Raw genomic sequence first — 15,505 nt, 5'->3', positions numbered from 1 at the left:
ACCATATTATAACGGAGAGGCCAAGGCCATTTTTATCGTCCTTAAAACCTTCCCTAGCACTCCTCCAAAACTTCTTCTTTTGCCCTCAAATCCCTAATACTTCCTAAGGATGTGTGAAATCCAGGCTGAGCTTGGCCATTTGATACCAGAACTTGGCAAGTTACTTTTAAATAGTAATTACTTCCCATTCATTCTTGAAGTATCTGAATTACTCATTAGCAACATTTTAAAAAGTAACTCAGTGTCTTGCTTTTTTTACTTTTGGGGACTTGCTTTCCATTGCTAAATTGAATCGCATAAAAGCTGAAAGATTTTTGGCAAAATATCTCTAAAATATTAAATTCTCCTTTAAAACCAATCTTTAAAATGCTGTTTCTTACACCAATAGCATACTTCTATTATTTTCTCATTATTATTATTTTAAAATAATAATACAGGTTGAATCTTTCTTATCCAGAATCCCAAAATCTGAAATACTCCAAAAACCAAAACTCTGGGATAGTGACACCTTTGCTTTCTGATGGTTCAGTGCATACCAACTTTGTTTCATGCAAAACATTATTTAAAAATACTGTATAAAATTAACTTCAGGCTAAGTGTATAAACACTTTATAAATCATAAATGAATTCTGTATTTTGACTTGGGTCTCATTTCTAAGATATCTCATTACATGCACAAGTACAAATACAAGTATTCCAAAATCCAAAACACTTCCAGTCCCAAGCATTTTACGTCTGTTTTTTTCTAAAGGTTGCAACCTTATTTTTAATTAAAATTTTATTAATAAGTCTAAAACAAAACATGAGAACAAACAATACACCAAATCAACAATAAATACAGGCACCTGGGTCTGTTGAGGGCCCAAGTACAGTACTTATATTGAACAATGGATAAGTCGACCCAGGCTTTCTAAGTCATTAAAATTTCACTAAAATTTTCACTAAAATTTCTAGACTTATACATGAGTATATACCATAATTTTAAAATATTACTATTAGAGTTTTGAGTTTGAATCAGGGACTTTATCACTCCGAATGGTAATTCCTCCTAAGCAGGTCTCAGATGTTCTCCCACCTTTTTAGCTCATGCAGCTGGCCCTCCTAGCATCCACAGCTTAAAAATATTCCAAAAGTATAAATTCCAAATAGCAAACCTTGATTTTTCCATTTTATATAAGGGACACCATTTTACTATGCCATTGTGTTTAATGGGACTTGAACATCCACAGGATTTGTTATCCATGAGGGGTCCTGCTGGAACCAAACCCCAGAGGGTAACAAGAACCCACTGTACTATCAAAAGTAAGCTTGGTCCATTCAGACATACCAAATAGTGGAAAACAATCTTCTCCTGTTTGATGACATCCAGATTCAGAGCATAACGCACTTGGACTGGCTGGTGTTCTCCACATTTTAATGTCTTAGAAACAGTTAAAATATGGATGTAGCTTTGACTTGGTGAGTAGAACAAGGATGCCCTCTGATATGCAGATTGGTGAATGGGATACTTCCAGTTTCTGTCATAACAAGATGCTTCTGTTTTATATTGAGCCTGGTGAAAAGGATGACAATCATAAACGAGGATGTTCAGAAGTTGGAAAAATGATTTAGATTGTCAAATAACAAAGCACCTTCTCTAATGAGCAGCCCACACCCCCATGAGTATGATATTCTATATTCTCCTCTAAGAGAGTATCCACACTGTAGAATTAAAGCAGTTCAACACCAGTTTAAGAGTATGACTCTATCCTACAGAATCCTGAGCTTTATGAGAGACCAGGCTTAATGCCTCACCAACGTACAAATCCCATTATTATGTAAAATAATCCCCCTAAGAGAGGGATGATACCACTGCTCCCCAAACACCTGACTTTTGGCAGAAATGGCCTAAGTCCATTTAAAATGCTGGAGCACAGCAGAAGAGATGATATGACTGGGAGGAAAAAGGAAAAAGCCCCTATTCTCCCCCCCTGCTTCTTTGCATTTAAGCTTTCAAATAGCAGAGCTGTCCATATAATAATGTTGTTGAATGTTGCTTAACAAGATAGGTGTGTGTGTGTGTGTGTGTGTGTGTGTGAGTGAAGAATACAGGGTCATTGTGTTGAGCAACAATTGGCAATGTTGCTGCAAAGACAGACCTGCTTTTTGGCAGCATTTCTTCCATTCCACTATTTCTTGAGCAATAATTTTGTCAGGTTGCCAGATCTCAGGACCTGACCTGTTTCCATGAGACATTTCAGAAGGGAGACAAGGGTGCAAATTCTTCAGCTTTGTGGGGTAGAGAGCTTAGCTCCGGACAGGAAGGAAAGAGATGTGCAAATCTCCGCTTGCTTGCAACAGTTTGCAAAGATTAGATTTGTTGGTGCAATGTGCAAAGACTCTCAAAAGGTTTTAAGGATTTATTGAATTACTGAATTTACTGAATTTCCTTCCCTTGCAGTCGTTGCCAGGGTTCATCCTTTGCTCTGCTATGCATTGCAGCTCTTGTCTCAGTGACGGTGTTGGCTGTCTTCACTCCCGGTTCCTATCAGGTTCCCATTTGTCACCCAGTGCCACCGCTGTGGGCACAAGCTGCTCTGAGGTCAGAATGAGGCTTCCAGCATTAATACCATGGCTGGGCACCTCATTCTGACCTAAACAGCAGAACTGAGTGACAAACAGGGACCTCACGGGAAGGTAGACATTCATCGTAAATCGTAAGTCCCTTATATCATTGAATGTAATGGCAATAGCTTTGATATAAACTACTAGTAAAATTAAAACTGTGCCTTTAAATTACAGTATCATAAGCACAGCCTAATTGTATTACATGTACATAGTTTCAGGTGCTTAAAGTGAAAATTTGTTTAAAAAGTGAAAATTTGGTAAGATGTGATATTTTTAATAAAAATTTTAAAAAGAGTAAAAACTTTTTTTAAAACTCAATGTTTCTCCTGTATCTGCCCACTGAGCCTCACCCCACTCATGCCTTCTCTTCCAATGATATCCAGGGTTTTAAAAGGATGCAGGCAAATGCATCAACCCATTTCTACCAAAAGGCAGGCATTTGGGGAGTAGTGGTGCCACCCGTGCTTAAGGTGTCACTCGTAACGGTCTGCACCCCACACTACCCCTTCAGCAACACTCACCTGGACATTAATAGATTCATGTGTGAAATTAGTGGTGTCTATGGAAAACTCAGCTTGTCCCAGGGCATCAGTAGTATAGTTGGCCTTGAAGGCACCTACAGTAATCGTGATTGTTTTGTTGGCAATGGGCTGATTGGTACCATCTACTAGCTTCACCTGGATATGAAAACAAACAAACACATACATCAACCTGTTATATTTTTTAAAAAGGACATTACTATGTAAGACTGGAACCTGTAAGAGCAGTTCTGTAGTAAGTGAGTTGCAATGGAAATAAGCATAAAGGGACAAAAATTGAAGCAGAGTTTGAGAAATGAAATCCCACTTACTGGAAGAGTTGGACTCAAGACACTCAAAAATCCAAAGGAAAGCATGCAAAAGTTACTTTTTTGGGGTGACAATTCACCAACTTCAGGGAGTTGTAGTCCAAGATCTCCTAGTACTGGAGCTGCCAAATTTATCCACTTGTTCTTAGGGCCTTTGTTGTTGTTGTTGTTGTTGTTGTTGTGTGCCTTCAAGTGGAAGGCACACAACAGTGGAATGCACTCCCTTGAAGTGTAGTGGAGTCTTCTTCTTTGGAGGTTTTTAAACAGAGACTGGGTGGCCATCTGTTAGGGGTGCTTCGATTGTGAGTTCTTGCATGGCAGAGGATTGGACTGGATGGCCCTTGTGGTCACTTCCAACTCTATGATTCTATGATTCTAAATCACATCTAACTTTTGGTGATCGTAAGGTGAACCTATCAAAGGGTTTTCTTGGTGAGATTTGTTCAGAGGTGGTTTGGATTTTATTGCCTTCCTCTAAGGCTGAGAATATATGACTCATCCATGTCCACCCAATGAGTTTCATGGCTCAGTGGCAATTTCAACCATGGTCTCCAGAGTCACAATCCAACACTCAAACCACTATACCACACTGGGTCTCTCTTAGGGTCTCCCTAAGACATTTTCTTTTCTTTCCTCAGAGGATGGGATGAGGCCTTAGGATGGGCAAATATGTCAGATTTGCTTTTTTTCCTGCATTCAAATGTTTTAAACTTCCATTTTACCAAGGATTACTGTATATACTCGACTATAAATTGACCTTATGTATAAGTCTAGAGCAGGTTTTGGGGCCAAAATTATGGATTTTGATATGACATAAGTCGAGGGTTAGGGTTATGTAATAAAGAATGTAAAGGATAAAGCAAAGGAAAATGATGCCAAAGAACTTACAAAATTACAGGAGGCATAATTGTTTGTATTCACACTGAAGGATGGAGGGATGAAAGAGCAGAGGCAGGTCAGCCCTTCCAGGACAGATTATAGTCTTGGGTTTTACTGGGGATGGTTTCTATTTTTATGAAAGTTAAACTACAGTACTTACATTGACCCGTGGATAAATCGATTCAGTTTTTTGGGGTAAAATTTTTGACTAAAATTTCTAGACTTATACATAAATATATACAGTATTCTCTTTTCCAATCAGTCATGTCATCATGTGATATATCCAAAGTATGACAGCCAACACATAGTAATTTTGGCTTCTAGTGCGTGTTCAAGCCTGATTTGTTCTCACACCCGTTCATTTGCTTTTTTTAGAAGTCCATGGCATCTGTAGAACAATTCTTTAGTACCACATTTCAAATTAACAATTTTCCCCCACCTTTCTTTATGGTTCCAGCTTTCAATCCATCCATAGAAATACTATGGCACAGATGAGCCTAACTTTGATATTCAATTGTATATAGCAATGATAAAACTGACAAGACTAGTAGTTGAATTCACACTAGCAATGGGTATCACACCTGAGGTAGCAGATCAGGTGCCCATTCACACTACAGCATTATAGCATTATAATTCCACTTTAACTGCCATGGTTCAGTCCTGTGGAATCTTGAAATTTGCAGTTTAGGGATAGACATATAGGCCTGTTACAGACAGGCCAAAATAAAGCTGCTTTGAGTCACTTTGGAGGTATGGTATTTCAATTATGCATGAGTCCTAAGAGTCCAAAAGCCACACCAAAGCTGCACTCCAGTCCTTAGGACTGGAGCGTGGCTTTGGTGTGGCTTTTGGACTCTTAGGGTGCATGCATCATTGAAATACCATACCTCCAAAGTGACTCGAAGCAGCTTTATTTTGGCCTGTCTGTAACAGGCCATAGAATTCTCTGCCAAAGGGTTCTGAATCATTGCAAAGGTTCCAGTCCCAGGATTCCACAGGTCAGAACCACTCAGGACTTTATCATACTAGCCAAACTGTGCTCTTTAACGGATTTTGGACATCAGCTGCCAGAATCCCAGACTATTGGCCAACATGGCTGAGGCTTCTGGGAGCTGAAGTCCAAAATCTCTTAAAGGACACAGTTTGGGGACCACTACACTAGAGGATGACATTGGCAACCCCCCTCCAAAGAAACCTGCCAAGAAAACCTTATGATATATTCATCTTAGGATTGCCATAAAGTAAAAAATGACTGGGAGACATGCAACAACAACAAAAGCTGTCCCGCCACCATTTCACTTGTTTCAGAATGCAAGCATTCTGATTTGGCATCATTTGTTACTGCATTTTCCCCTGCGACATCACTTTGGAGATCTATAATTGTGTGATCTGTTTTCTGCACTACCAAAAGCCACTTTTCATGAGGAAGGTGAAGAGACAAGTGATGGCGGCTGCCAACCACCTCTTGAAGCTGGCTGCTCTGTGAATGTGCACAGCAGCTGTCTTTGGGAAGATGTTGTCGCTGTGATCACTGGTTCTCCCCCCTTGCAAAGTGTGGGGTAGCTGTGTGCACATTAACACAGCAGCCTCATGCTTCAGGGAGAGCGACAAGTCATTGCATTACCAACTGCATCCTGAAGCCAGCTGCTGTGTGAATGTGTGCACAGCAGTTTGCTTTGGGAAGCTGTTGCCAGCCAAGATTGCTGAGAGGATGAAGGGATAAGGGGAGAGGAACAGAATCACATCCATTCATACCACTTGATTACCATGGGGCCCATTGCATGAAGGCAGGAATAGAACAGGAGCAAGATTGAGATCCTATCGATGAGTTCTGCTTGTCAATGAAAAGGTGCACCAGAAGAACAAATGGAATGCAAGGCAGCAGGAGGACGAACATGGCATCGTGTAATAACTACTGAACAAAGATGCTTTGATCCTGTTAAAATTCTGTTTTTTAGTCTCATGTGATGAACTCCATAGTGTGAATGGGCTCTAGTTCAGGATGCCGAAGAGAATGTGGGTGGCATGCAGGAATCCCTCTTCCATTAGAAATAAAATAGTAATGACGTTCATGAGAGAGTGGTGGGAAGCTGCCACCATTGTCCCTCAATTTCTGCCAGCCGAGGCAGTTGTCATATTTTGTCTAATGGTTAGGCTGGCCCTGGCTGTTCCAGTGCTTGCAGAGTCTTTCTTAAATTCTCAGCTATGGAGTTGTATGCAACAAAGATTTATCAGCTGGTCATACCTGCCCTTCATACGGGATCCCGGGCTTGTAATAATGGTCCGCATCTTTTAATGTAACTTTGCTGAGTGTCTGGGTAATATCCGTGGAAGCTGAGCCTGTTAATTCCATCTCTGCCAAAAAAGAACCAATGTACAAAACACACATCAAAGAGAGTTAAAAGAACATTTGTTCTAATTCTATTTGATTCAAGCTCCCCAGGAAGTTGTCCTTGCAAGTTTCAGGGAGGAGACACAACGAAGTTTACATAGATGCACCTACACTGTAGAAATAATACAGTTTGACACCACTTTAAGTGCTGCAGCTATGGAATCCTGGGATTGGTAGTTTTACAAGGTATTTAGCTGTCTCTGCTAAAGACTGCCCATGCCTCACATAACTACATAATCTAGGAATCTGTAGGATGGAGCCATCAAGGTAGTTATAGTATTATCAATTGCATTATTTCTACATTGTAGATGGACCCTACAATTCCCAGACGTTTTGTTGCCCTGCAGGATTCTGGGAGCTGTAGTTCAACCCAGTTTCCCAATTGCTAATAATCTGCTCCCTGTGTTGTTGTTGTTGTTGTTTTCCATTGGAGTTGCCAGGAACGGAATCTGGGGCCTTCAGCAGGCAAAGCATGTGCTCTGGGATTCCAACAGGGTTGGAAGAGTGGTTTGTAAAAATTGCTAGGGACAGTGATATTAGCTGACATTTCCTTCAGCCAACCTTTTCCCCCCTAGAATTAGAACAAAAGTCCTTACCACTGGCAGTTTATTATTTGTTTGTTTGTTTGTTTATTTATTTAACTTATATCCTGCCTTTCTCTCTGAAGGGATCCAAGGCATCTCACAGATAAAACCTATAAAATTATTATAAAATTAAAACATCTATATATAAAATCACATAAAATATATACAATTAAATATAATAAAATTTGTTGGCTCGATATCAGTAGGGCAGTGAATCTGCTCTAAGTTTTAGTCCAAACTCTAACAAAACTATCCATTGTGCTGAACCTCTTTGGGAGACAGAGTTCAGCACTTTGGATAGCTCCTTTAAAGTCCAGACTATAACCCTGAGCAGATTTCCTGCTCTGGTAACACTGGAGCTACCAGCTGTCACTGGTCCTCTGTAGGAAGGGAGCCAAAGAGCAAAAATATATTTTCCAAGCCGCAATTTATTATTCTGAGTTCTTGTTATTATGCACAAGAGCTTGGTGTCCAATGGGCAATGAAAACTCATGCAATAGAGAGACGCCTTAGCTTCACTGGCTTCCTGTGCAGAATTACTAGCTGGGCAGAAAATACTATTTTCTGCATAGAAAACAACTTTCCAGTATTGAAAATGTCAGCTGGTTTTCTTCATACAGAATAAGTCCTGAAATGCAAAGATTTTCATTGCGCAGGATTCTTCTCGGGAAATCCCTTTTTCAGATAATATCAGACTACACTGTTATAACGCTATTATTCCACTTTAACTGCTCTGGCTGTTTCCTGGGGGAATTCTGGGTCTTGTACTTTAGTGGGAATTCTGTGCATAAAAATTCTAAAAGCCCCTCCCTAAACTGCAAATCCCAGGATTTCACAGGAGGCAGCCATAGCAGTTAAAGTGCTATAATAGTGCTATAACAGTTTAGTCTGATATTGTCCGAAATTCATCTGTTGTTCGAGTTTTCCTAAAGTTCTTTCCATACTCCCTACTGCCCAGGACTACTACTCCCTACTACTAGTCTTTACTCAGCCACATAGCCCACCTGTCCCATTGAATGTACCTGTGCCTTCTTCAACGATCTTGCCTTCCACTTCGATGTTCATCCTATATCCTGACCGCTTCAGTTGAAACACTTTTGTTTGCACCACCTGAGACAAACAGCCGTGCCCATCTGCCTGCAAAAGAAGCAAGACAAGTAGGTTAACCAACCATAGTGTGAAGGCTTTTGATGCCCTGGTTTCCCTTTCGGACAAGAGTGGAGAATTTATTTAAACCCAAGGGGTGAATTCAGTTTTACAGGATATCTTTGGGGCAGGGGAGGAACAAAACCACCAAAAGCTATTAGCTCTTATTGCTATTAATTACAGTTAAGTCCAGACTATTTGAAGGACCGTATCTTCATATATGATCGCCTAAATACCCTAAAGGCACCAGATCCCATCTTCTGATCTTGGAAGTTAGGCAGGGTCAGCCCTGACTCCTACTTGGATGGGAGACCATAACGAATACCAGGTTCTGTAAGGCTCTATTCCAGGGGAAAGAACTGGTAAAACTGCCTCTGAGCATTCCTTGCCAAAGAAAACCCTGTGAAATTCATGGGGTTGCCATGAAAGCTGGAGGACCACCAGTTTATGGGACCCAGGGGAGGACTGGATTCAGCTCCATGTCCTGTGGTCTTCTTCTTGCTCTGCTTATTCTTCTAGGCAGATCTCAAACTATAGTCTGTGGTCCACAAGAAAATAGTTCCCCTTCCCCTGCTACATGATTCCAGATTCAATATTGAGGCTCACCTGTCCACTGAATTCTTCACAAACACCCTCTGACTCTTTGCCATAACATGGGCTCCTGGACTCGGAATATCGTCGGCAAACACGGGCCTTCACCAGGCCTGGGACAGGCTTTCCATAGGTATATCTGCAAATCAGAAGAAGCCATAGTAAAGTAACAGTAACAGAAAAGGAGGTTTTGCATCTAGTTGAAGCCCTTTTAGCTCATTTGATATAAGCCCATATTTGATGATGAATTGGGCAGCATGATGTGCCCAGTTTTTATTAGGCATGCCATTAGAAAATTCTATCAAACATTTTTTTTGGTAGCCTGGTATTATCCATCCCCTGCACCTTAAGCCAATAACATATTATTCTTTTGTCTGCTTGGCTCTCTATACTCAATATACAAGTTTCCAACCTGATCAAGACAGTCAAAACATCTTTAGGTAGCGCTAACAATGACCACAAGAAATAGTTCTGAGTGTGTTCTAAGCTTGGTATTTTTTTAAAATAACATTTATTAGATTTAAAAACATACATATGAAACATACATACAAAATAACATATATGCATACATACATACAAGATAACAAGTCAAACATATAATGTTCAAACATTCCCCAAAGGGGCTTCAAACCTTCAAGACTTCTGCATTTGTTCAGTGTTCCTGTCTATTACTCTTCTCTGACCTTCTCTAACTCCAACCTCTTCCTTCCTCTTTGTCCTTCCCCTACTTAATTCCTCTTGTTCTCCTCCCTCTTCCCCTCTTCGGCCATCTAAAAACCCCTCTTTTCTCCTTACTAATGCTTACCATTATCCTTCTCTTCTCTGACCTTCATTCCGTCACTCAGACCATCTTCTTCATCCCTAACCTTCCATCACTTACTCTAACCTTCTACCACATACTTTAACTTTCTACCAACCCTTCTACCTTCTTTCTCATCCTTTGAACAATGCTTACTTTACAAAAGAAAAATAAAAAAATAAAAAATCAATTTAACTTCCACATACCTACAGATTCAGTCATACCTTCCTATCTATAAACATCCTACAAACATATAGTAACTTCCACCACCTTTGTTTTGTCAAATATACCACTCTCTTACAGATATGTTATCTATAGTTAGTCTGCATTATTCATTATATGACTTAAGCTATAAAGATAACTGCTTATCTCCCTCATACAAGGTCAAAAAGTAAAAAAAGAAAACACAATTTCCAACAAAGAGATGATTCTAAACTCTATTCATTTATCATCTTCGATATCACCTATATCCTGTTCCTCTTTAGTTTTGTTAATAATTAGGTTTACTCATAATATCATAATATCTGAAAATCAAGTTATTAATGTAAAACTAATGCATCTCCCCATTTCTTCCTAATATAGGCAGGATACAGACCACCCAAAAAGGGTGGTCTGTCGCCGCCCTGGTTTGCTGCGCAAGGGAGCCGCAGCGGACAAACTGTGCGGCTCCCTCACTCAGCAAAAAGAACCCGCAAAAAGCGGGTTCTTTCTGCGGCGCCGTTCTGACGCCGCAAGGCACCAATGGCGCACTTGTGGTGTCACAAAGGTGTTGGGACGTGCAGACACTATGCATCCGTCACGTCAAAATGGCGGCACCCGTATGTACAGGGCTCCGCCATTTTGATGCCCTCGTCTCGTGCGAGGGGCGAGTTGCGTCTGGAAGCGCCGCCCCTCGCACGTCACGATGGTGCCCCATAGGGCCTGTCTATCCAGTGCCATAGTTTAGTACTTTATTCCAGTCTTTGGATATTGTCTCCCAAAGCTTGGTATTTTTGATGCACCCCAGATCTCTGCCCCACAGAGGGATTGTGCCATTGTTTGGGCTTTATATATAGTCAGGGCAGGGTTTACTAAATTTGCCTCCTTTAGTGGCAGCAAACTTCAAAATTGCTTTGGCTGATCTGTAAGATGTATTTTAAGGTTTAGCAATTGTTCTTTCCAAGAGGCTGTGTCTGAGTAAACCGATCCCAAATATTTAAATGTTTTCACTTGTTTTATATGTAGGCAAGAGCAATGGGACCAGGGACGTAGCCAGGATTTTAGGAAGGGGGGGGGGGGGGTCCAGACTAAGTGCCACCATTATAATGGGGCTTGGGTGCAGCGGCGCAGCAGCACGAACCATTCATTTTTCTAATGGAAGGGGTGGTCCGGACCCCAAGAACCCCCCCCCCCTTGGCTACATCCCTGATGGGGCTGCATCCTAGGCTGCTGCCACATTGCAGAAAGAATGCAGATTGACACCATTTTAAGGATAATATCACACTACATTGTTATAGCACTATAATACCACTTTAACTGCTATGGCTTCCTCCTGGGGAATCTCTGTCATGGTTCCATTCTATGGAATCCTGGTATTTGTAGTCTGTTATGGTATCAGAGCTCTCCAACAGAGAAGGCTAAATCTGTCACTGCATTATTTCTGCAGTGCAGATGCAGCCTGAGCAGCCCTAGACCCAAATCTCTATAGCAGAGAGGAATACCAGATGATGGAAGACAGTATGTGATGAGAGCAACAGTGAGATCTGCAGAGCTTGGGAAATTCATTTTCTTTTAACAATCACTCCCAGAATCCCCCTATGCCAGCATGACTACTGGCTAGAGGATTCTGGGCACTGTTGTGAAAAATTACTTTCCCAAGCCATGAAGGCCAGTTGGCATTTGTGTTATCTCTTAGCAAAATTCTCTCATTGCCCTGGTTTCAAAGAGGAATCCCACCCTGCATCACTTACATGCCACAGACAGTCACTTCCATTTCTTCACTCATGATGGTTATAATTTTAGGTACTTTCACCACAACCTCGAATTTGGGCAACACTACAGGAAGGAAAGAAATACCAAGATAAATATGTATTTTATGCATTTTGCTTGGCCAATCAAGATGTCACTGTTTTGTGGATTTTGGATGTTATTGTACTTTGCTTCATGGCCAGCACGACTAACCCTGGATATGTTTTCTGGAGTAAAGGACATTAACCACAGACTTATTTTCAAATTGCTTTTCAAACAGATAGCTGTATCAATTTGGTTCAATACAAAAAGAGGGGGAAAGAGGAAAAAAGGACTCTTGTGACACCTTTAAGATGAATACATTTATTTCATCATAAGCTGTCATGGACTACTGTCCACCTATTGTATCTGAAAAAGTGGACTGTGGCCCACAAAAACTTATGGTGAAAATAATTGATTAATCTTAACAATGTTGTATGTTTCTATTGTTTCCCCTTCCTCCTTTCAGACCACTGTTTTCCCCATATGCAATAATGAAAGTTTTTTGCTGAAGGAGGTCTTCTGTCTCTAAGAACATTAGCATTACCATTTTGTATTTCTTGGCTAGCTAGGACCCTGTTCCCTGATAGGGTAGCTTTTAACAATGTTTTTAAATTGTTGTAAGGCATTTTGAGTTTCAAACTGGGCAAAAGACAGGATGAACAACAACAACAATAACATGATGCTCTGTTGACCAGTTTTTGCCTCAGATGTCCTAGCAGTGCATTTGGGTGGAAGAGAAAATGGACTTCAATTACACTGGAAAACCAAAAGAGAATCTTTCCCTTTCCCATATGCCTGTAACCCAGAGTGTGCCAGAACCTCAATAAAAATAATGTGACACCTAGCTGTATGTTACATATTTAAGAAAACATCTAGTTTGGAACATCTCCAGTCTCACTTGTTCCCCTATTGCACAAAATATGTGCATTCCACCTCAACATTAGGTAGAACTTCTTGACAGTCAGAGCTATTCAACAGTAGAAGACGCTGCTTCCGAGTGTGGTGGACTCTCCTTCCTTGGAGGGTTTTTTTAAACACAGCCATCTGTTGGGGGTACTTTGATTGTATATTCCTCCATGGCAGAAGGGAGCTGGACTGGATAGCCCTTGGGGGTCTCTTCGAATTCTGTGATTCTATGATTCTATGTTTAGCTTTAAAAGATACTTGATCAATATTGCAATTCCCAAATATGAAAGGAAGACTCTTGACTTCAATGGGACCTATTCCCATGGAAAGATGCATAGAATTGCATCCCAAGTCTCCTAAAAGCATACACTCCTAGAGTTAGAGTTAGGGCCAGCCAGTCCATCCCTCCACCATGCAGGAATACAAAATCCAAGCACTCCCAAGAAAATTCTACGATAGGGTCACCTTAGGGTCTCCATAAGTCAGAAAGTACTTGAAGACAAACAACAACAAATAATGACATCAGCAGAAGCCATCCCTAGGTCTCAGGTTTTGAACTAGAAACCTCAGGGCTTAAAGCAAACCTAAACACCAAACATTCATTACAGCAGGCCCTTGTATTCACTGGGGTTTGGTTGCAGGACCCCTGTGGATACCAAAATCAGTGGATGCTCAAGTCCCATTAAATACAATGGCACAGTAAAATGGTGTCCCTTATATAAAATTATTCTATGATATTATAAAATGGCAAAGTCAAACTTTGCTTTTAGGAACATATATACAGTTCTCGCTCCATATCCATGGATTCTTTATCCACAGATTCAAGCACCCACAGCTTGAAAACATTGTGTGTGTGTGTGTGTGTGTGTGTGTGTGTGTTCCAAAAAGCAAACCTTTCTTTCCCCATTATATTATATAAGGGACACCATTATACTACACCATTGTATTTAATGAAACTCAAACATTGGTGGATTTTGGTATCCACGGGGAATCCTGGAACTAAACTCCAATGGATGCCAAGGGTCCACTGTACTTTTTAAATATTTTCAAACCATGGATGGTTGAATGTGTGGACAAAGAATCTGTGGATATGGATGGCCAATTTGTACTGCTGAATATACTGACATAAGAGGTGCCTTACCGTACTCCTTCACCTCAAAGGGATGTTCCACTTTTTCCCCAGAGGATTTCTTCACCACCACTTTGTAGGTCCCTTGGGTGGGCTCAGATGTGAGAGGGAAGGAGAGCTGGGTGAGGCCTACCTGCAGCTCTACATCTTGCCACTGGTACAAGCGGTTCCTCTTGGGATCCTAAACAGTATTGGAGGAAAAAATTATTTAAAAAATAACCCTACAAAATTCATGCTTTAAACTTGTTATTGTTGTTTAAACCACATTTTTTGTTTGTTTAAACTTTTTTTGCAAAGTTATTGTTGTTGTATGCCTTCAAATCATTTCTGATTTATGGTAACCCTATCATAGGGTTTTCTTGGCATGTTTCTTGGGGATGGGAGATTTGCCATTGCCTTTCCCTGAGGCTGAGAGTGTGACTTGCCCAGATAAAGTGGAGTCAGACTGCTAAAGGGCCATTCAGACTACCTTTTACCCTAGATCAGGAATCAAATCTTGCACATGACGTTCATATTGGCCCCAAATCTCTCACAATCAAATTCGAGGCATGCCCAACCGTTTCATGGCAAATGCCCCATTGGCGCGGGTCATTTGGAATTGGGGGGGAAAGCCGTCTCTTTTGAAAAAACCCAGGTTCAGCGAATATGAACTTGCCCCCGATCATGATCAGGGCAAGTTCAGGGGAGGGATTTAGGTCAGAGGGAGGGCAGTGGACAGGGCAATCCCTCTCCTTCATTGGGGTGAAGGAGGAGGAGGAGGAAGGAGCTGGAGGAAGGATGCAAAAAGGGGGAATCAGGGTGACTAACAGGGGATGCAAAGGGCAGAGAGGGAGGGCAGAGGGGGGAACTGGAGATAGTGATGGAGGAGGAGGATGAAGGAGCCGGGGGAAGAAGGGGGCCATGGAGGGCAATCTTTATGGAGGGCAATCTGTAAGGAGCAGGACGAAGGGTCAATTCAGGGCAGGTCAGAGGGAGGGCACAGAATGGAGCTCGCACCAAGCAGCTTTCTCTCTTTTTTAATTTTTTAATTATTATTTTTGACAAACTATCTGCATATTTTTGCAATAGACAGATAGATAGATAGACAGACAGATTGATAGAATGTGGCTGCCTGCCTGTTCACTTTCCCTTTCATTTCCTTGCTTCCAGCAAAGGAAATGCTGCAAAGAGCACTTTGCAGGAGGCTTTTTTCAATGCGAATGTTACAACGTTTCTCTTTCCAATTTGGCAAATTGATACTGAATGATTTTTGCTACCGTCTTTAAGGAATTCAGAGGTAGTCTAGGGAAAGCAAAGAATGCATGGCATCCTTTTCTGGCATTCCGAGGTGATGAATTTATTATTATTATTATTACATGTGTATGAGGCATTGTGGGTGGCAAGGAGGGAGGATGCAGGATGCAGAGATGACATTAGCTTGCATTTTGGGGTTGAAAACGGGGCCAAGGGAAGATCATAACCTGCAGTGACCCAAATACCCACAACACACACACACACACACACACACAGATGAGGTTTTTAAATTTGACAAAATATGTGCATACTGGCGCCTGGTTTTTTTTAAAAAAGGAGGGGGGAAGCACATTTCCGATTGGCCAATGAGTGCAGGAAACGTCACCTATGACGAATGCAGAAC

General features: G+C 41.2%; 1 protein-coding gene across 1 annotated transcript in view; it reads right to left on the bottom strand.

Moving 5' to 3' along the window:
* LOC149320718 (alpha-2-macroglobulin-like) overlaps nucleotides 1-15,505 on the bottom strand; it is an 83,335-nt gene that overhangs the window by 51,269 nt on the left and 16,561 nt on the right. Inside the window, exons 6-12 of the mRNA XM_089502632.1 lie at nucleotides 13,882-14,050; nucleotides 11,795-11,879; nucleotides 9,062-9,185; nucleotides 8,332-8,446; nucleotides 6,579-6,688; nucleotides 3,129-3,284; nucleotides 1,328-1,552 (exon numbers count right to left, since the gene is read on the bottom strand). Coding sequence (XP_089358758.1) covers nucleotides 1,328-1,552; nucleotides 3,129-3,284; nucleotides 6,579-6,688; nucleotides 8,332-8,446; nucleotides 9,062-9,185; nucleotides 11,795-11,879; nucleotides 13,882-14,050 — 984 coding nt within the window. The remainder of the gene's footprint in view (nucleotides 1-1,327; nucleotides 1,553-3,128; nucleotides 3,285-6,578; nucleotides 6,689-8,331; nucleotides 8,447-9,061; nucleotides 9,186-11,794; nucleotides 11,880-13,881; nucleotides 14,051-15,505) is intronic.

The sequence above is a fragment of the Sceloporus occidentalis genome, unplaced genomic scaffold (assembly GCF_023333645.1).
Source record: "Sceloporus occidentalis isolate IW3139 unplaced genomic scaffold, rSceOcc1.0.p SCAF_1, whole genome shotgun sequence".
NCBI lineage: Eukaryota > Metazoa > Chordata > Lepidosauria > Squamata > Phrynosomatidae > Sceloporus > Sceloporus occidentalis.
The sequence above is the reverse complement of the archived record's forward strand: the minus strand, read 5'-3'. Positions and strand labels throughout refer to the sequence as shown.